This window comes from Neoarius graeffei, chromosome 19 (assembly GCF_027579695.1).
Source record: "Neoarius graeffei isolate fNeoGra1 chromosome 19, fNeoGra1.pri, whole genome shotgun sequence".
Lineage (NCBI taxonomy): Eukaryota > Metazoa > Chordata > Actinopteri > Siluriformes > Ariidae > Neoarius > Neoarius graeffei.
In genome coordinates, this window is record NC_083587.1 from 68,037,557 (window position 1) to 68,058,994 (window position 21,438).

General features: G+C 44.9%; 1 protein-coding gene across 4 annotated transcripts in view; it reads right to left on the bottom strand.

The window, feature by feature from the left end:
* Nucleotides 1–92: 92 nt before the first annotated feature.
* The window catches only part of gramd1a (GRAM domain containing 1A), a 37,295-nt gene continuing 15,949 nt past the window's right edge, over nt 93–21,438 (bottom strand). For all 4 annotated transcript variants that reach the window (XM_060900500.1, XM_060900502.1, XM_060900501.1 and 1 more), the window contains 18 exons: nt 21,008–21,239; nt 20,741–20,761; nt 20,418–20,502; nt 20,191–20,294; nt 19,996–20,091; nt 19,754–19,834; nt 18,586–18,704; nt 18,250–18,457; nt 17,651–17,792; nt 16,566–16,709; nt 15,365–15,486; nt 15,118–15,260; nt 14,858–14,961; nt 14,053–14,250; nt 8,674–8,758; nt 7,030–7,137; nt 6,391–6,511; nt 93–6,273 (listed from right to left, as the gene is read on the bottom strand). In XM_060900500.1, the coding sequence (XP_060756483.1) occupies nt 6,151–6,273; nt 6,391–6,511; nt 7,030–7,137; nt 8,674–8,758; nt 14,053–14,250; nt 14,858–14,961; nt 15,118–15,260; nt 15,365–15,486; nt 16,566–16,709; nt 17,651–17,792; nt 18,250–18,457; nt 18,586–18,704; nt 19,754–19,834; nt 19,996–20,091; nt 20,191–20,294; nt 20,418–20,502; nt 20,741–20,761; nt 21,008–21,239 (2,236 nt within the window). In that variant the 3' untranslated portion in view covers nt 93–6,150. The remainder of the gene's footprint in view (nt 6,274–6,390; nt 6,512–7,029; nt 7,138–8,673; nt 8,759–14,052; nt 14,251–14,857; nt 14,962–15,117; nt 15,261–15,364; nt 15,487–16,565; nt 16,710–17,650; nt 17,793–18,249; nt 18,458–18,585; nt 18,705–19,753; nt 19,835–19,995; nt 20,092–20,190; nt 20,295–20,417; nt 20,503–20,740; nt 20,762–21,007; nt 21,240–21,438) is intronic.

The window sequence follows — 21,438 nt, forward strand, 5'->3', positions numbered from 1 at the left end:
GTTGCGTAAACACTCCTTTCAGCGATTTATGAATAAATCCTCTCATCAGGAGGACTTTTTGGTAAAAATACAAAAGACTGGAACACACTGGGTGATGCTTCATTTTCCTAAAGTTCTAGTTTTATTTGGTTTTCCATCCAAATCAGATCTTTACAGCAAAATCGCACTTCCTCCTCAAGACTAACGCAAATAAATAAGAGAGAGAGAGAGAGAGAGAGATATGAAAGGAGGAGTGTAGGATAAGGAACAGCAGTAAGACATCATTCCAACACAGCAGCTAAAACTGTACAAAAACAACACAAAGTGTGAAATGCAGACACACAGCGGGGGGACGGTCCCTTTGAGCTCGAGTTCCATTTGGTCCTCAATGTTTAATCAGCAACATAAATATTAAAATGTGTGTGTGTGTGTGTGTGTGTGTGTGTGTGTGTACTTTCAGATGGTCGGGTCTACAGTGGGCGTGTGCTGATACAGTTATACGTTGCATTGATCAGTTGACCAGATCAGACTCATTGTTTACAGTCTGTCTGAACCTGACACCAGTCTGTGGCTGGAGGGGGCGGGGCTACAACTATTACCATGACAACAGTGAACAAAATCAGAGCTAGTTTATTAAAATCGCTTAAATCTGTTTAAAACACTTTACTCTGTGTAAAAGATTGCGTGAGAATTTCGTAAAACTGGCTGAAGGAAAAATTTCCCAGATATTTCGTTTGCTTTTTTTTTAATCATTTCACTGCGACACAGATATGATCTGTCTCACTCTCTCACTCACTCACTGAGGCGCAGATACGATCTGTCTCACTCTCTCACTGAGGCGCAGATACGATCTGCCTCACTCTCTCTCTCACTGAGGCACAGATATGATCTGTCTCACTCTCTCTCACTGAGGCGCAGATACGATCTGTCTCACTCTCTCTCACTGAGGCGCAGATACGATCTGTCTCACTCTCTCACTGAGGCGCAGATACGATCTGTCTCACTCTCTCTCACTGAGGCGCAGATACGATCTGCCTCACTCTCTCTCTCACTGAGGCACAGATATGATCTGTCTCACTCTCTCTCACTGAGGCGCAGATACGATCTGTCTCACTCTCTCTCACACTGAGGCGCAGATACGATCTGTCTCACTCTCTCTCACTGAGGCGCAGATACGATCTGTCTCACTCTCTCTCACTGAGGCACAGATACGATCTGTCTCACTCTCACTGAGGCGCAGATACGATCTGTCTCACTCTCTGTCACACTGAGGCGCAGATACGATCTGTCTCACTCTCTCTCACTGAGGCGCAGATACGATCTGTCTCACTCTCTCTCACTGAGGCGCAGATACGATCTGTCTCACTCTCTCTCACTGAGGCGCAGATACGATCTGTCTCACTCTCTCACTGAGGCGCAGATACGATCTGCCTCACTCTCTCTCTCACTGAGGCACAGATATGATCTGTCTCACTCTCTCTCACTGAGGCGCAGATACGATCTGTCTCACTCTCTCACTGAGGCGCAGATACGATCTGTCTCACTCTCTCTCACTGAGGCGCAGATACGATCTGCCTCACTCTCTCTCTCACTGAGGCACAGATATGATCTGTCTCACTCTCTCTCACTGAGGCGCAGATACGATCTGTCTCACTCTCTCTCACACTGAGGCGCAGATACGATCTGTCTCACTCTCTCTCACTGAGGCGCAGATACGATCTGTCTCACTCTCTCTCACTGAGGCACAGATACGATCTGTCTCACTCTCACTGAGGCGCAGATACGATCTGTCTCACTCTCTGTCACACTGAGGCGCAGATACGATCTGTCTCACTCTCTCTCACTGAGGCGCAGATACGATCTGTCTCACTCTCTCTCACTGAGGCGCAGATACGATCTGTCTCACTCTCTCTCACTGAGGCGCAGATACGATCTGTCTCACTCTCTCACTGAGGCGCAGATACGATCTGCCTCACTCTCTCTCTCACTGAGGCACAGATATGATCTGTCTCACTCTCTCTCACTGAGGCGCAGATACGATCTGTCTCACTCTCTCACTGAGGCGCAGATACGATCTGTCTCACTCTCTCTCACTGAGGCGCAGATACGATCTGCCTCACTCTCTCTCTCACTGAGGCACAGATATGATCTGTCTCACTCTCACTGAGGCGCAGATACGATCTGTCTCACTCTCTCTCACACTGAGGCGCAGATACGATCTGTCTCACTCTCTCTCACTGAGGCGCAGATACGATCTGTCTCACTCTCTCTCACTGAGGCACAGATACGATCTGTCTCACTCTCACTGAGGCGCAGATACGATCTGTCTCACTCTCTGTCACACTGAGGCGCAGATACGATCTGTCTCACTCTCTCTCACTGAGGCGCAGATACGATCTGTCTCACTCTCTCTCACTGAGGCGCAGATACGATCTGTCTCACTCTCTCTCACACTGAGGCGCAGATACGATCTGTCTCACTCTCTCTCACTGAGGCGCAGATACGATCTGTCTCACTCTCTCACTGAGGCGCAGATACGATCTGTCTCACTCTCTCTCACACTGAGGCGCAGATACGATCTGTCTCACTCTCTCTCACTGAGGCGCAGATACGATCTGTCTCACTCTCTCACTGAGGCACAGATACGATCTGCCTCACTCTCTCTCACTGAGGCGCAGATACGATCTGTCTCACTCTCTCTCTCACTGAGGCGCAGATACGATCTGTCTCACTCTCTCACTGAGGCACAGATACGATCTGTCTCACTCTCTCTCACACTGAGGCGCAGATACGATCTGTCTCACTCTCTCTCACTGAGGCGCAGATACGATCTGTCTCACTCTCTCACTGAGGCACAGATACGATCTGTCTCACTCTCTCTCACTGAGGCGCAGATACGATCTGTCTCACTCTCTCTCTCACTGAGGCGCAGATACGATCTGTCTCACTCTCTCACTGAGGCACAGATACGATCTGTCTCACTCTCTCTCACACTGAGGCGCAGATACGATCTGTCTCACTCTCTCTCACTGAGGCGCAGATACGATCTGTCTCACTCTCTCACTGAGGCACAGATACGATCTGTCTCACTCTCTCTCACTGAGGCGCAGATACGATCTGTCTCACTCTCTCACTGAGGCGCAGATACGATCTGTCTCACTCTCTCACTGAGGCACAGATACGATCTGTTTCACTCTCTCACTGAGGCGCAGATACGATCTGTCTCACTCTCTCTCACTGAGGCGCAGATACGATCTGCCTCACTCTCTCACTGAGGCACAGATACGATCTGTCTCACTCTCTCTCACTGAGGCACAGATACGATCTGTCTCACTCTCTCTCACTGAGGCGCAGATACGATCTGTCTCACTCTCTCTCACACTGAGGCGCAGATACGATCTGTCTCACTCTCTCACTGAGGCGCAGATACAGAGGCGATTCTAGAGTCTGTTGTGGCCCCAAGCAAAAATTTCCAGGGGGCCCTTCTGACCAGTGTTCATCACCAATATGTTATAAATAATCTGACACCAACAAAAAATGTATGAAACCAAAGTTTTTTAAATTCCAAATGTGAAAATACAATAGTAAAGAACAATAAAAACAATAAAAAACAAAATAAATAAGCCCTTGGCCCCCGACTCTCAGGGGCCCCTGGGCCAGGGGGGCCCAAGCAGTTGCCTGCCTTGCCTGTTCACAAGCTGTGCGTCTGCGCAGATACGATCTGTCTCACTCTCTCACTGCAGCGCAGATACGATCTGTCTCTCTCTCTCACTGCGGCGCAGATATGATCTGTCTCACTCTCTCTCTCACTGAGGCGCAGATACGACCTGTCTCACTCTCTCACTGCGGCGCAGATATGATCTGTCTCACTCTCTCTCACTGTGGTGCAGATACGATCTGTCTCTCTCTCACTGCGACTGCCAGCAGCCAATCAGATTAGACCTGCCCAGAGAAACGACTGTGATTGGTTACACAGTAACACACTTAAAAAAAAAAAAGAGAAGAGAAGAGGCGGGGCTTACCACACATTACGTTAAATAAATACATAAAAATCCAGTGTGTGATTTTCACACAGAAACCGAGTTGTTTTTTTTTTTTTACATTAATTAAAACTAGATGAAAAATATGTTAAATAAGATCATGATCAAAGGAGAAATATTAAAAAAGATGCTGTTTTTTAAAAATCTTTGTTTTAGTATCGAGCTTCTTTAGAGTCCAACTCCGATTTACTGCCTGCTGCTGTTTAATTGACATCCTTTATTGAATGTTTCACAAATGTTAACAATAAACTGAAAAAGTGTTTATCACTATCATTTCGCTTTAAGTGCATCTCTGGTGTTTTGTCCTTCATGTCATGTGATCTCTTTAATCAGACGTCTGATTATGAAGACGATCTGACAGATATTTGATCAAACATCTCGCACCTCTCGCTGTCTGCAGAACGTGGCGATATTTCTGCTTGAATATCGTGATGTATCATATAACCGATGATCAGCACACGCCTGCAGACCTACAGTAACCCTGATCACTTCAAGTCTTGATCCAATAAAATACAATGGTGATGAGTGATGAAGAGTGCGCACACCGAGTGACCCGGAGACGCTCGTCAACGTAACATCAAATAAATAGAATACTAAGAGAAAGAGAGAGAAAAACACACACACAAAAAAACAAGGTCTGAAATCAACTTTCGTCTCTCTGTATACATTCTTGTCCAATCTGTATATTTTCAAATAAATTATTTAAATGTATTAAAGTGTTTATTAACATTTACAGACATGTTAAGAAGGTGAGAAATTGCTAAAAAGTAACTCAGTGTCTCGACACGGCATTGCTTCTGCGCAAAAATCGATGTATTGATGATTACTGTGGTCATAAAAAGTCAGCTTTCTGCTGCAGCGCCTCCTTGTGAACTGGAGGACTGAATTCCCTGCAGATATAAAATAATTAGAGATAAATATCTGCTCTTGTATCGATGACGCCTCATTTTCTGAAAAAGCACAAATACATAAGCTTGTAGTGCTTACATGGGCGGGGCTATGCAAATCCATATTTACATTTGACGCTTATGATAATCAGGTTACATCCCACATACAGTGTTGTGTTGAAAAAAAAAATATTTGGTTTCAACAACATGAATAAATCACCCGGACAATTTTGGTGCCGTTGCTAATGGTTTTAACAGACAATTTTTCTGGAGGTGGAGTTAATTTCAGACCCTGTTACTGAGTGTAATAGTGTTTTTACATCACTCATACAGGCAGCTCTGCATTTCATGATTAATATCACACATTTCCTCGTCATGATTATTGCTGTTGTGGTCGTGATCCTGCTTCCTGTCGCTCACACACACACACAAAACAAGATATTCATTCAGTCAGAGAAATAAATACTGAACCGGTTGATCTCACCGTCTCTCATGTTCCAATTGTTCAGCAAATAAACTGAAACATGTTGCAGCTGAGCATTCTGGGTAATTATTAACTGATGAAGAGTGAGATCTGTGAAGATAAAACATCAGTCTGTGGATGAGGAGGGGGTGTGGTCTGTGACCTCTGACCCCAGAAAAACAGGAAGAAGCTCTGAAGAATGAGGGCCTGCCTCTTCCAATTAAAAGTGTGTGTGTGTGTGTGTGTGGGGACAGGGTTAGGGAGAAAGAGGGAAATAAAAGAAAAGACCGGAAGTGAATCAGAGAAAGAGAAAATGCTAAGAAAGAAAAAGTGAAACTGAGTAAAGGAACAAACAGCAGAGAAAAAAGTGAGGAATAAAACAAAAGTAAAAAAGAAAAAAGAGGAGAGGAAGGTGGAGGGGGAAAAAGAAGACAAAACAAAGAAGAGAGAGAGAGAGAGTATTGTGTAAAATTCACACACAAACACACGTTTGTGTAACAGTGATTCAGTGGTGGTCGTGTCCCATTCCGAATATCACTCAGTTAGGCGTGAACAGTTTGGCTCCGTCCCAAACCACCACTGGTTTATTGCTTTTTCACTGGTTTCTTGTGAGTGAAGGTTCAGGGTGGAGGGTTTAGGGTGCGAGGAAAGGCAGCGCTGCATTCACAGTTAGTCACAGTGGGAGGAGCTGAACATTCTGGGTAATTTTACCCAATCACATGATCGCAGTGCACTGATCAGAGACGATCGGAAGGTGTGTGTGTGTGTGTGTGTGTGTGTGTCACTGCTCAGTCAGTGTGTCTGTTGTGGGTGATGTTGAAGGTTCAGATGGTGGAGGAGAGACAGTTTCCTCTTCCTCAGATCTGATTATCCCTGTGTGGAGCTTCTCCAGAGACTGTTTCATCTGGGGGGGGGGAATAGAGAGACCGGGGGGGGGGATTAATTAAATTTAAGTGATTTACGGTGACCAATGAGCAAAGACATGTTGTACCACATGGAGCGCACACACACACACACACACCTGGTCGAGCAGTGTGACGGAGGAGTGTAGGATCTGCTGCCATTTGTTCATTTGTGCCTGATGGAACTGACGCTGTAACTCCAGAACCTTCATCCACTCAGACGATGACTGGGGGAGAGGACTGAGAGACAGACAGAGAGAGAGAGAGAGAGAGAGAGAGAGAGAGAGAGAGACGGGCAGAGAAACAGACATGCAGAGAGACAGAGAAGGGCAGAGAGACAGACGGGCAGAGAAACAGACAGACAGAGACAAACAGATGGGCAGAGAGACAAGGAGACAGACAGGCAGTGATACAGACAGAGAGACAGAGACAAACAGATGGGCAGATAGACAGCCAGACAGATATGCAGAGAGACAGATGGGCAGATAGACAGACGAGCAGAGAGACAGACAAACAAAGAAGCACACGGGGAGATAGACAGACAGGCAGACAGACAGACAGACAGACAGACAGACAGACAGACAGACAGACAGACAGAGACAGATGGGCAGAGAAACAGACAGACAGATGGGCAGATAGACAGGCATTTTGATGGTGATGTAACATTTGAGCTGATATTTTGTCAGCTTTGGATAAAATCTATGACATAGTGTTTGTCAGTGTGCACAGTTAACTCTGTGTGTGTGTGTGTGGGGTACCTGTCTGACAGTGAGTACGAGTGCCATGTCTCAAGTGTGTGAGCAGCTCGCTCCAGAGCCCACAGCTTATAGAACAGCATCATGTTCAGAGCTACCAAAACCACCAGACTGCACGCACACACACACACACACACACACACACACACACAGAGCAGAAATATTACCATACGAGCCCACTCACTTTATGTGAACATAAACATACAGCATGTCCACTACAGAATACCCAGAATGCACCATGTTTAAAAATGACACATAACCTATGCCCCGCCCATGTGTGGAACCATTAGTGGAGCCTATGCCCCGCCCAGACTGGTGATGGACACTCTAGTTGTTTGTGTTGTGAGTGTGCGCTGTGAGATATTATCTGAAGTGGAACGCAAGTCGGCAAACTCAAAAAGTGTCGTTATTACATGATTCAAGTACTGCGTTATTAATTAACAAAGTGTAGTGGTACATTTTCACAGGTTTATTGATTTTAATGTTGTCAGCTTTGAGTCATGACTGACTGGGTCACTGTTTGCCAGCTCACTGACAGTAATGTAAACAGTGGATGTAAAGTACTGACTAAAAAACAGCAGTTAACATTTACACTCTACAGGATTCACTAACACACAAAACTGTGCTGCATCCAGCCACTAGGGGGCCTCAGAGACAATCCAGCTTCACTTTTAAACCCCAGTTACAACCTCGACTCGTAAATACAGCCGCTGGACGCAACCCACAGAGTGCATCACATCCCATACTGAACACCAACATCAAGGAAGCAGTTTACTGTACCTGATACAGATCCTACACACAGCCATGGAGCAGGGGGTGAGGGGGGGAGAGGGAGAGAGAGACAGAGGGAGAGAGAGAGACAAGAGATGGAGTGAGACAGACAGAGTGAAAGTTTAGAAAAAGTTAAATAACAAAAGCCTGAGAAAAAGAAAAAAGATGAACAGAACAGTAATGAAAAAATTTAAGACAGGAATAAAGAAATGAAATTTAAAAAGGGAAAGCAGCTCTAATAGGTTATTATTATTATTATGATATATTCCTGCAGTATGTTCTCGTCCATGCATCTGTCTGAGATTCTGATTATTGTGGCGTCTCATGAATGTTTGTAGGATTGTGATGGAGGCATCGTCATCACCAGTAGATCAACTGATGAGACTGAGGAACTGATCCAAACAGGGTCAAGGTCATAGCAAGGTCAACTGTCTGAAATAGGGTTTCTCCAATAACCTCTTTCCTAGTTGAAGTTTATTTTAAGGATTTTTAAGACAAACAAATTAGTAAAAAGAAAGGAACTGTCAAACACAAATGCACATGCGTTAAAAAAAAAAACCCTCAACAAGTGAGACAATCAATGAAACAAGCAATCTGAAATGTAAATCTTTATCATAGCTCATCAGGGATCTTTAAAAGACATCCTGTAACTCAGTAACACCATCGATCTGACACAGGATCTGCTAATTACTGTATTATTAGTGGAAAAAATAATAATAAATTGACGCATTGTGCCTCGTGCCCTTATAGGAAAATGAATCTGGGCATTTAGAATAAAGAATAAATGATGTGAATAAATATAAATAAATGAATATTTACTCCACACGTGTACACACACACACACACACACACACACACACACACAGTGTAACTCACATAAAGCTGATGATGAGTAGGAGGGTGATGCTGTTGTTGTTTGCAGAGCCACGCCACTTTTCACCCACCTTCATGTACTGTGCACCTGAAACAAACAAACACACACACACACACACACACACACACACACACACACACACCCCTCCACATTTAACACTAGATAGGAATGACACCACCTTTGAAAATATTAGAGTTGAGCCGGATACTCGGCTGAAATGAGTATCCGGTACGGATAAAGCACTTTTGCTGAATACGAGTATTATACGAGTAATACGAGTCAATATCTGTGCTCGGCCTGAATGAAAATCCTCACACAGCGTCACAGCGCCCCTCCCCTACACACACCGCTTTGCTCACTCACACAGAGAACAGCGCTCTGTCTCTCCCTCAGTCACTCAGGTTCGCGGCTCTTTTCCGTTAACGTTTCGGGTTTCTTCAGCTTCAAGTTTGTTTTTATTTCAGTTTGTACTTACTTATAACCAGTAGAGTTCTGGGAAACGTGGGTTCGTTCAGACGTGGTGCTTGGTAGAAAGCGACTTGCATTGCATCTCTGCCTGTTGGAGATTTTTTTTCTTTTTTTAACCGTCGGTTAAAAACAGTTTTTTTGACTTCATGCATTGAGTGTCTGACACTTTCTTGCTGTAATTCATGTAAAAATAAAGGTAGTAGTGGTATAAGTATTACAAATTAAGCTACACACACACACACACACACACACACACACACACACAATCATCATCATCAGCGATCACTCGTAACGAGTATGATTGTCCTCCTGACGGTGAGTCTGGTCACTTGTGGGTCGTCAGGTGGCGGTTGAGGCCAATCCTCGATCCACAGTCTCTATTGCAGTGGGGGCATATGTAGATTGTTGTCCTGGAGGTGGTGGTTTGGGGAGCCGTTTTGATGGTGGTTCTCTCCTTCCTCAGTTGCCTTTTAGTTTCTGCGGCACAGTGGAGGTCCTCTTCTAGGTGTGCCATCCTACTCCACTCATCTCTTTTGAGGGCAGCCTCCTCCCAGTTATTGAGATTGAAGTGACATTTTCTGAGGTGTACTTTGATCATGTCCTTGTACCGCTTCTTCTGCCTTCCTTGGGTACGCTTTCCTTCCTTTAGTTGGCCATACAGAATCTGTTTTGGAAGGCGGTAATTGGGCATGCGTACTACATGACCTGTCCATCGTAGCTGGTGCCTAGCGATAATTGAGGTGATGCTGGCGATGTTGGCTTCCTTTAAGACACTGATATTAGTCCGTCTATCTTCCCAGCTGATTCTGAGAATCTTGCGTAGGCATCGCTGGTGATACTGCTCCAGGGCTTTCAGATGTCTACTGTAGGTAGTCCAGCTATCAGTTCCATAGAGCAGGGTGGGAAGAATGACGGCTTGATAGACCAGGAGTTTGGTTTTGGTCAGGATTTCGCGGTTGCCAAAGACCCTGTCTCTCAGCCTAGCAAAAGTTGTACTGGTACACCCTATGCGGTGGTGGATTTCTGCATCAATGTCAGCTCTTGTGGATAGAAGACTGCCAAGATACATGAATTGGTCCACATTTTCCAGGGTGTTGTTGTCCACATGGATTGATGGGACTTTGGAGGGTGTGTCAGGGGCTGGTTGGTACAGTATCTGAGTTTTCCTGATCTTAATATCAAGTCCCAGGAGTTGGTAGGCTCTGGCAAAGGCGTCCATGATGTTCTGGAGGTCCTCTTCAGAAAGAGCCACTAGGGCATTATCGTCAGCATATTGGAGCTCCATGATGGAGGATGTGAGCACCTTGCTTTTTGCCCTGAACCTGTTGATGTTGAAGAGCCCGCTGTCTGTTCTGTATATGAACTTGAGACCCTCAGGTAGATTTTGGCTGGTGAGGTGGAGGATGGTGGCAATGAAGATGGAGAAGAGGGTTGGTACAATGATGCAGCCCTGCTTGACACCGGTGTGCACTTTGAAAGGGGCTGTTTCATAGCCACCATTTCCAACTACGGTTGCGGTCATGTCATCATGTAGTAGGCGCAAGATCCTCAGATACTTGTCTGGGGATCCGATCTTGGATAGAACGCACCAGAGGGCAGGTCTGTTCACGGAATCAAAGGCCTTGGTAAGATCGATGAATGCCATGTACAGGGGTAGGTGTTGCTCTCGACATTTCTCCTGCAGCTGGCGAGCTGTGAAAATCATGTTGGAGGTTCCTCTGGCGGGGCGGAAGCCACACTGACTCTGGGAGGATCACTTCTGACAGTGTCAGTAGTCGGTTGGCCAAAATACGGGCCAGTACTTTGCCTGTGGTGGATAGGAGGGAGATGCCCCTGTAGTTGCCACAGTCCGCTTTATCTCCCTTCTTGAATATGGTGACAATCAGGGCGTCCCTGAGTTCGGCAGGGATTTTCTCCTCCTCCCAGATCTTAGAAAGGAGGCTGTGGATGTGACTGAGGAGTTTGGGCCCACCTTGCTTGAGGATTTCTGCTGGAATCCCATCTGGTCCAGAGGCCTTGTTGTTACTCAATCTCCTGATGGCACCCAAGACCTCACTTTCAGTGGGAGGGTCATCCAAATGCTCCATGATGGGCCACTGAGGAATTTGGTTGATGGTTTCTGAATCAACTGTGGTGTTTCGGTTCAGGAGCTCCCGGAAGTGTTCTTCCCATCTGGAGCTGATCCCTTCCTCATCCTTCAGCAGGGTTTGCCCATCTTTGGAGCGGAGGGGATTGAGGCCTCGATAACTTGGGCCATACACAGCTTTGGTGGCATTGAAGAAGCCCCTAGTGTCACCCGAGTCAGCAAGCCTCTGGATCTCCAAGGCCTTCTCTGTTCACCACTGGTTCTTTAACTCTCGCACCCTGCGCTGGACAAGTGCCTTTGCCTTGGAGTGGGCCTGTCTTTTAGCCTTACAATTGATGTCATTCTGCCAAGAACAAAAGGCTTTCCTTTTGGCATCAATTAGCTGTTCTATTTCGGTGTCACTGTCGTCAAACCAGTCTTGATGTTTCCTGGTCTTGTAGCCAAGGGTGTCCATGCAGGTCTCGAGTAAGATGGTCTTAAGGGTCTTCCAGTGTCCTTCCACGTCCTCAGGATATTCTTTAGGGAGTCGTTCAAGTAGGGTCTTCTGAAGTTGTTGCACTCTTTCTGTATCCCCCAAGCTGTCGATGTTGAATTTAGGACGTGTTTGCTTCCTTTGGGTCCTCCTTTTCTGATGTAGCTGGATGTTCATTGTGGAGCGGATTAGGCGATGGTCTGTCCAACAATCATCCGCACATGTCATGGCCCTGGTGATGTTAACATCCTTGCGATCTCTAGCCCTGACAATCACATAGTCAATGAGATGCCAGCACTTTGATCGAGGGTGCATCCAAGAGGTTTTGAACCTGTTTCTCTGGCGGAAAAGGGTGTTTGTTATGACCAGCTCATGTTCAGCACACTTTGACAGTAGGAGGGTTCCATTGGAGTTGATATTTCCAACACCCTCTTTGCCTAGGGTGCCTTTCCAGAGCTTGTGATCCTTGCCAACCCTGGCATTGAAAACCCCGAGTAGGAGGATCTTGTCTTCCTTCAGGATGTTCGATAGGACCTGGTCAAGGGATGCATCGAGGGCCTCCTTGTCTTCGTCCTGTGAGTCCAAGGTTGGTGCATAGGCACTCACAGCAGTGGCCATCTGGCTGTTTGAGAGCCTCAGGCGCAGTGTCATGAGACGTTCATTGATACCTACTGGAGATTCAGAGAGTTGGGAGATGAGGTGGTTCTTGATGGCGAATCCCACTCCGTGGATTATGGCTTCATCAGCTGGCTTTCCCTTCCAGAAGAAGGTGTATCCACCTTTCTTCTCCTTCAGTTGCCCCTCATCGGCCAGGCGGGTTTCAGACAGGGCAGCAATGTCGACGTTAAACCTTTTCAGCTCCCTAGCAATTATTGCAGATCTTTCGGGGCGATCGTTGGGGGCCCTGTCCATAAGAGTCCTCACATTCCAGGCTCCAATGTTTATTGTTTTCGACCGCTATGAGGTGAACCCACTGGGTGCGGTATTCCAGCCAGGTTTAAGAGGCAGGCTATTTTTAGGGCACCTTTTCTAGCCCCTTCCCCATTGTGGGGTGAGCAGAGCGGATCCTTAATAGGGCTGCTCAGACGTGAGTGCTGCTACCGAGATGCTCTCTCTGCCTCAGTCCGAGAGCAAAACGACTGAATCAGACACCCACCACCTATGTGCCAGTGCATGACTAGGAGCTCCCAGACTTCACTGTCCTGCTCCAGTTACCATTTCCTGATCGCCATAGAACTTGAAGAGGGGTTGGGTGTTGGGGGGGGGGCAGGAGAACGCCTGTGCGTGGAATCGTTTAGAGTGGGGAGACTGGTGCACTGGCAGCCACCACACTGTTCTTGGCAGAGAGAGAGCCAGACTCCAATGGCATGAAGATCAAGACGATCGGTGGCCTCTCTTTGCTGCAGCCTTCTTCCGCCTTTGTGACCGTTGTGGTGCACTTCTGCCACCTTCCTCCGCCCACTCCACTGTTGAAGGACTTGTTTGGGTCGCTCTTCGTCTGGAACCTCCCCTTCGACCTTATCGCCATGGGTGACCCTACCAGGAGCTTAGGCTCCAGACGGCTTTGCTCTCAGGTTCATCGGAACACACAAGGCTCTCCACCACGGCAAGGTGGCGACCCAGGGAGAACACACACACACACACACACACACACTCTCTCTCTCCGCCGGTTGTCGGAGGTTTTTTTTTTAAACCGTCAGTTGGCTCTAACCAGTTTTATTTTACTTCACGCACTGAGTGTCTGACACTTTTTAGGTAGTAGTGGTATAAATAATATTACAAATTAAGCTACACACACACACCCACCTGGTGTGGAAATAAAAAAAATAAAAAAGAACCAAAAAAACCCCTACACTGATCATAAAAAAATTAAAAGTTAAAAAAAGAAAGTTGAGTATGAAAACTCTTGTTCATTACATTTCATAATTGCAACCGCATGTGTTGTATTCATTGTTGCAAAACTTGTTCTGTAAATAGTTCGTTTGCTATCGTGATCAAAACCAGTGATCTGAAGCTCAATGCTGATGCTGTCCTGTAAACAGTTTTCTAATCAGCAATAAATATAACAATTTCTGATCAACCCATATCAATTGCATGCTTAAAATAACATACTGGTTAAAGCCCTGCCCGTTTCAAGACAACCAGACCCACTTCCGGGTTAAATCCCGCCCACTTCCGGGTTAAATCCTGCCCACTCCGAGTACGGATACGGATACAGATAATTCATATGGTTAACAGATACAGATAATGCTGTACTCGCTCATCCCTAGAAAATATCACAAAAAAAATACACTGTACTTCCCCATTTCACCACTCGAGGGCGGAGATTTACAGAACCTCATTAACCTTCCTCACCTGTGTCTCTGCGCTCCCTCTGGGTCACGCCCCCTTGCTCAATGACTCCACCTCCATGCCCCACCCCCTCTGCACGTTTCAAGCCGGTGTGTTTGCGCCTGCGCAATGTGGGAGGAGCTTTAACGGCTTCTGATTCTCCCACACACACCACCGACACCTCGGACTGGAGCAGCGTCTCCAACTTACACACCTCCACCTCTGTGTGTACACACAAACACACACACACCATAAGTCACACTTAAAGGTATTACCTAGTTTCCATGGTTACCAGACAAACTGGAAAGCTGAATAAACAAGTTTAAGCACCATATCTCAATGAATGTGTTATTTTAAAGCATAAAAAATAAATGATGTAGAATAAAAACTTAATATACCAGGATCTATGAATATGCATGAGTATGCCAATTTGGCACCCCCCCCCGTGTCCTGCTACCATCCCTAACAGCCTAATATTGTTAGCGTTAGCTATCTTAGCTCGCTGGTTAGCTAGCAACGTCATTAGAGTGGGGATTCAGTAGCAGGGTTTCGATTTATGTCACATGATGTATAAGGTTGCCATGACAACTGATTAGCTAAGTTATACAGCTAGTGATGTTAAACAGCAATTTTTTTCCTAATATATCATTGTTCATTCAAATTGAACATAATTAGTATTTTATCCTGTGATTGGTTTAAACACTGATCTTTTTGATGACATCACAAATCCGCATTTGTGTATAACCCCGCCCACAACGTAGTGTTACAGAAGAAATGTTAAACTATATCAGTAGGAGCTGATAACATGATACTCTGCGTGTGTGTGTACCCATGTGTCTGTAGTACTCTTCTATGCCACTCCAGGTGTTTTTCTCTATCAGAGCCTTCACCAGACTCCACGGCTGCTTCCTGTAGCAGATATCTGACGACACCCTGTACACACACACACACACACACACACACACACACACACAGTAACGTTACTCTGTCTGATGACATTTCATCACTGTCATTATTAGCTGATGAGAAGTAATTTCAGCGTGTCCTTTAGTTTTGTGGTGTGTGTGTGTGTGTGTGTGAGAGAGAGACCTGAGGCGGCTCTTCTGTGTGCTGACAGAAGTGAGGCAGTATCTGTGTACGGTGTAAAAGTAATCCTGGTACGGGATTCCTGATGTGATCACCTCCGAGTCCACCACGTAACACACACCTCGAGAACTGCTCTTATGGAGAGTCTGTGAACACACACACACACACACACACACACACACACACACACACATTACTAAATTAGATTAATAAAGGATTATTGTGTGCATGTGCCTGTATGTGTGTGTACCTGTGTTTCCACCACAGGGGCTGTTTTTGGGCCGAGGGGGTTGTTAATGGCGATGGTGTAACTCAAAACTCGAGTGCTGACCCCGCTGCTGCTGTCTTTCTGCCACTCCTGCACTGACAGATCTGAGACAGAGAGAGAGATACATATATAGATAGACAGATAGAGACACAGACAGCATGTGAGAGTAAGGCAAAAAATGAGAAAGGGAGACAGACAGAGAAAGAAAGACAAAGATAGACAGATCTCCAATTAATGTAAATAACTGATATTTTGCAACAGTTTTTTCTATTAAAAGTGAAAATGTATCATCATTCAGCTACAGTTTTAAACCCTGGATTCTAAGGGGTGGGATCTAAAGGTCAGGGTCTAAAGGGTGTAGTATAAGGGGTGGGATCTAAAGGTCAGGGTCTAAAGGGTGTGGTATAAGGGGTGGGATCTAAGGATAAGAATCTGTGAGAAGTCAGGTGAAGTGTTCTTTATGTTTATAAAAGAAGAGCTCATTAAACCAGAAATTAAAGGGTGTATGACTGAGTGTTGGCCTACAGGGGGCACTATACTACAATACTCTATACCAGGGGTTTTCAAAGTGTGGGAGAGTCAGCCCCCCCTCAGAGAGCAAATAAACAACAGCGCCCCCCTTACAATTTTTGTTGTTGCTATACTTAATGTTCCATTCGCATTTAAAAAAATGGTTGTTGTACACATTATTTTTTTTCTTTTACACATTTTAAACATCTGTGCTTTGTAAAACTTTTTTTTTTTACACATTTTAAACATCTGTGCTTTTTTTTATTTTAAACATCTTGTTTTACACATTTTAAACATCTCATAGCATTGTTAGCTAACACCTCTTGGCAGACAACACACTGTGGCACTGGATCTTCAGATCCAGTCCATGAAAATCCAAACTTTAAATAATCGTGGTCATACTTCCTTCTTTTTTTTGCTTGGCCCAGACTCTGTCTCCTCACTCACTGTAGCTTTAGGTACTAAAAATCGATCCATTTTGTCTCTGGCAAAGGCTAGCTGAAGTTCGCTAAATGTCCGCAATAGTAACTTATTCTGGTTTATTTTTCCTCACGGTGCGCCCCCCCTGAAGAACTCTGGCGCCCCCTAGGGGAGGCATGCCCCATACTTTGAAAAGCCCTGCTCTATACTACACTATGCTACATTACTCCATGCTACTCCACGCTGTACTGACCGGTGAAGTTGCGCTGGCTGAAGAGGTGCTGCAGGAAGTGAGTGTCGGAGAAGAGCATCTCGTGCAGTTTGTCCACACTCATCCTCACCACCGTGTTAATGTGAAGCCGACCTCGCAGATTACCACAGAACGACTCCACCTCACCTGGAACACACACACACACACACACACACACACACACACCTTTTAAACAACTTCTGTATTAATTCATAAAATATTCATGATATCAGGACTGGCTCAGTGTCGGGGATTAATCCACTGCACGGGTCTGCTGATATTTTTATGATTTTCATTTATTTGCTGTCATTCAGTGGAAGATTTATTTATTATTTGTTTTATTTCAAATAATAATTAAGATAATATTGTCATATATTCATGTACTTAAATTTATTACCATTTAAAACTATTATTGTCTTCTTTCTTTTGAGCAAAAAAAAAATTACCTACACATTTCTTCTATTCCAGGATAAATATAAATCATGAATTATTTTATTTTAATTTATTCTATTAAGTTTCTTCTCAAAGCATGTCTCAGGTTTTTTTTTTACTGATATCAATGTATTTTTTTATTTACTTTATCAGCAGCTTTTGTTTCTCCAGCTGTAATAATGAGAACAAAATGACAATTTTATAACTAAAACTCTAACAGATGAGCAATTTACGTTTAGCTCAAACTCGGGGTCATGACCCCACACAGGGATACCAGAGAAACTCCTCTCCTCTTTTGTTTTATGTAATTATTTCACAGATTAATATCAGAAATTTTGAAGACAGATTTTGTGTGCTAATTATTAAGTTGTTACTGGGAGTCTGACGTGTATCTCGTGAAAGTCGCTTTTAAAAGCTCCACCCCAGCGTGGATTATCTTCCTCGAACAGACACATGCGTATGTTACTGTATTTGCACAAAAATAAATCTGTGAATCCCTGATTTAATTAAATGTAACAATAATAATAATAATAAAGTGTACAGATAAACCTCTGAGTGCTCAGAAGGTCTTTAGAGCACGAGCCATTATTTTCTATTTAATATTTTTATCTGAATTGTATAATTATGTGTGTGAGGTTGTGCAGGTGGGTGCTCACTCTCTTCCTGCGTATCAGATGAGTTGCTCGGATCAGTGGGAAGGTCCTCATCATTGGTCATCTCCAGCGATGACATGTGAGCCATTGGTGCTACCTGACTGGTTGGTTCTGATTGATCATTCTGCCCACATTCCTCTGAATTCTACAGCAGGAAGGTCAAAAAAAAAAAAAACCCAAACACCACATCACATTCCTGATGCTCCACCCGACACCATATACATCACTGGTTCTGTTTTGTCCCTCACTTTCCTTATATGGGTCATCACTTCCTGCTCAGTTGTTAATTAACATTAAATAGCATATGAAACTCTCATAAACATGCTTCATTAAGTCTGGACTTCAAGTTATAGATAAAGCTGTGGAATAATTTCATATGTAAAACTCCACATTAGAATATAATTTGAATGAATTTCCGTTCTTGTTCATGTTGTGCCCTTTAACCCCCACCTTTCTGCCTGCCCCTTACTGGGCGTGTCTTAACTCTTCCATGAGTGTGGTTATGGAAATTAAACTCCTCGCTAAACTGAACACACACACACACACACACACAGACAAGGCAACACGTCAATGTGTTCTATATGGTGAAGTATGAGACTCACCATAGCAACAGTGGCAGAGGCGGGGTGTGTGGAGTGTGTGTTGGAGGGTGTGGTGGAGGGTGTATTTGGGCTCGTCTCCGGCTCTGCGCTGTGTTTGGATGGCTGAACCTCCAGGGGCTGAACGGAAGAGGAAGATGAAGGAGAAGATCCAGGAACTGCTGAGGCTGAGGACGGATCCATCACATCAGAGGAGGACTCGTCACCCAGCCTGAGAGAGACAGGAACATTATACATACTGGATATAATATATAAATATATAGTGTAACATTGTAAACACAGAATGAGAACAGAGAGAGAGAGAGAGAGAGAGAGAGAGAGCGAGCAGGTGGAGCTCACAGCAGGCCGTTGACATGCTCATCAGTGGGAGAGACGTAATCATCGTCCTCGCTCGTCAGACCAAGCTCTGTGCCATAACATTGGTGTACGATGTGCCAAAGCTCTTTAGGAGACAGTGTCTAAAACACACACACACACACACACACACACACACACACACACACACACACACACACACACACACACACCCCTGAATAAGTACATCCAGCAAATCTCAAACCGCTCACATTAAACACTGTATTTATCTAAAAACAGAAGCTGACAAACAAAAAGGAACTGTTTACACAGAGACAGAATAAAGGAACAAAACGCAAATAACAGAGAACCAAAGCCCTATTCGGGCGTTATTAAATGCTCCTGGGGTACTTTCCTATTTACCAAGAGCTCCTCTGTGATTTTATTTCCACCTAGATCAGCCATCTCAGAGATTTTCTCCGTCCTACTCGGAGACAGGCTGAACTGCCGACTGTATTAGCGTGTGTATCAGTTATCAGTGCCCCCCAGATATTAAACACTTCCTGAAACGCCAAAAGAAAAATGGATGCTTCAGAAGAGGAACTCGACCATATACGTGGTCTGTGAGGTTTTACCTCACAGACCACATTTTCAGGAGGAGAAAGAAAATAAAAAGACTGATTAAAGGAGCCGTCACATTACAGACGTCTCCCTGATAAACTAATCCAGTCTGAATAGAGATAAAGATGTGTTTATAGAATAAGATTTAAATATATTATGAATCACACTCTCCTGTGCCCCTCAGTGTGGCTCATGCTGTTCATACGGCTCCTTATTCACTCTCAGGTGTGTTTATGTTTCAGTTTTGTGAATTAAAAGGAAAAATAAATTGAAAATTAGTTGAAAAAAAATCAGGGATAGTTTTATTTGTTCTGGAAACTCGCATGTGGAATTAATGTGAAGATTTATTGAGTGACATTTAGCTCGGAAACTCGTATTTACTGTAAGTCAGGAAGCTCATGAAGGCAGCATGGGGTCATGGGTTCCAATCACTTGGTTTAAAGAGTGCAATAAAGTGAACTCAGCTGCTGTGGTAAAATTCACATGTGTAGGTGTGGTGTGTGTGTGAGAGTGTGTCAGTAGTACATGTGCTAGAACTGTTTGAGGAGTGTATACGTGTGTGTGTGTGTGTGTGTGTGTGTGTGTGTGTAACCTTGTCCATTAGCGCATTCTGCCACAGCTTGAACATCATCATGAAGCTGCGATCCCTTGCTCCGAAAGAGGTGAAGAAGTGCTGTGGAGGAGAGAGAGAAAGAGGGAGACAGCGAGAGAGAGAGAGGGGGAGAAGCAGAGAGAGAGAGCATGTACAGAGTGACATATTGTGTTTTAAATCTAAACTTGTGCCGTGTGTGTGTGTGTGTGTGTGTGTGTGTGTGTGTGTGTGTGTGTGTGTACCTTCTCCTGCTCAGTGCTGATCTGGATGGCGTTTGGAATGAGTTTCGCTGTTTTCTCTTTCGTCATATTCGTCACTTCCTTCATCAGGAGTGTGATCTGAGACACAACACACACAGAACAGCTTCTTCACTTGGACAGGTGTAGGTGTGTGTGTGTGTGTGTGTGTATATATGTATATGTGAGAGAGTGACGTACAGTGGTCTCCCAGCGGAAGATGTTGCTGTAGAAGCAGATCCAGTTCTCAGACAGATAGAGACGCCCCTGCAGCAGGATGTCCTTCTGTAGAGCACAGGAGTAATCTACACACACACACACACACACACACACACACAATAAATAAGAGAGATTGTGTGTATGTGTCAGGGATTACACTTTGGTGCAGGGACACACACACACACACACACACACACACACACACTCACCTACAATCAGACGCTCTGTCTCTGGAAGTTTCTTAAAGAGTTTACGGAACTCTTCATTCCTTTGCTTATAGGTGGGACTGATAACCTGAGAGAGAGAGAGAGAGAGAGAGAGAGAGAGAGAGAGAGAGAGAGAGAGAGAGCATGAAGATAACAAATTAAAACAGAGAGATCTGAAGGCCAGCAACTGACTGAATTAACAACAGACAGACAGAGAGACAGGTAGATAAACAAAGACAGGTAGATAAACAGAGAGATGGAGAGAGACAGACAGACAGAGAGGGACAGATTGAGAGAGAGAGAGAGAGAGAGAGAGAGGTACTCACATTGTACCAGCTTTGCATTTTCTGTAACAGCAAGAAAAGAGATATAATGAATCACATATAGAGCAGTAATAACACACACACACACACACACACACACACACAGTGCATTATGGGTAATCGTGTGTGTATCACCCAATGAGAGTAACACTGTATGAATGAACAAATCTGTGTCACTGAAGGACTGAGTCCAGAGAGACAGAGACAGTCCAGGGTTCAGAATGTTCTAGTAAGAACCCTAACTGGTGTGAGAAGCGGAGCCTAGCTCACCTTGGAATTGCGGGTGAAGTGCCGTGAGCCGATTGGGTAGTTGGAGGTAGAGGAGGAGAGTGAAGGAAGTAAGGAGGAAGAGGAGGAGGCTGTGGGCAGTGAAGAGCTTTCAGCTCCGCCCCCTCCGGTGCGCTCATTCTGCCCCTCTCCTTCACTGGCCCGCCCACCCAGCACCCGTCGCCGTAGAGACGGAGAACTGCCAGGAGTGCTGCGGGGAGAGTTACTGGCCGTACTGCAGGGGAGAGAACACACACACACACACACACACACACACACACACACACACACACACACAAGAGAGTTAATAAACATTCTAAAGGTCAGCACAGATAACCTGAATACTAATATTAGTCTTGTTATGATTATTTTATATAAATAATTTAATAATTGAGAAGTATAAAAACGACTGAATGCGTTTTAGAGAAACAACA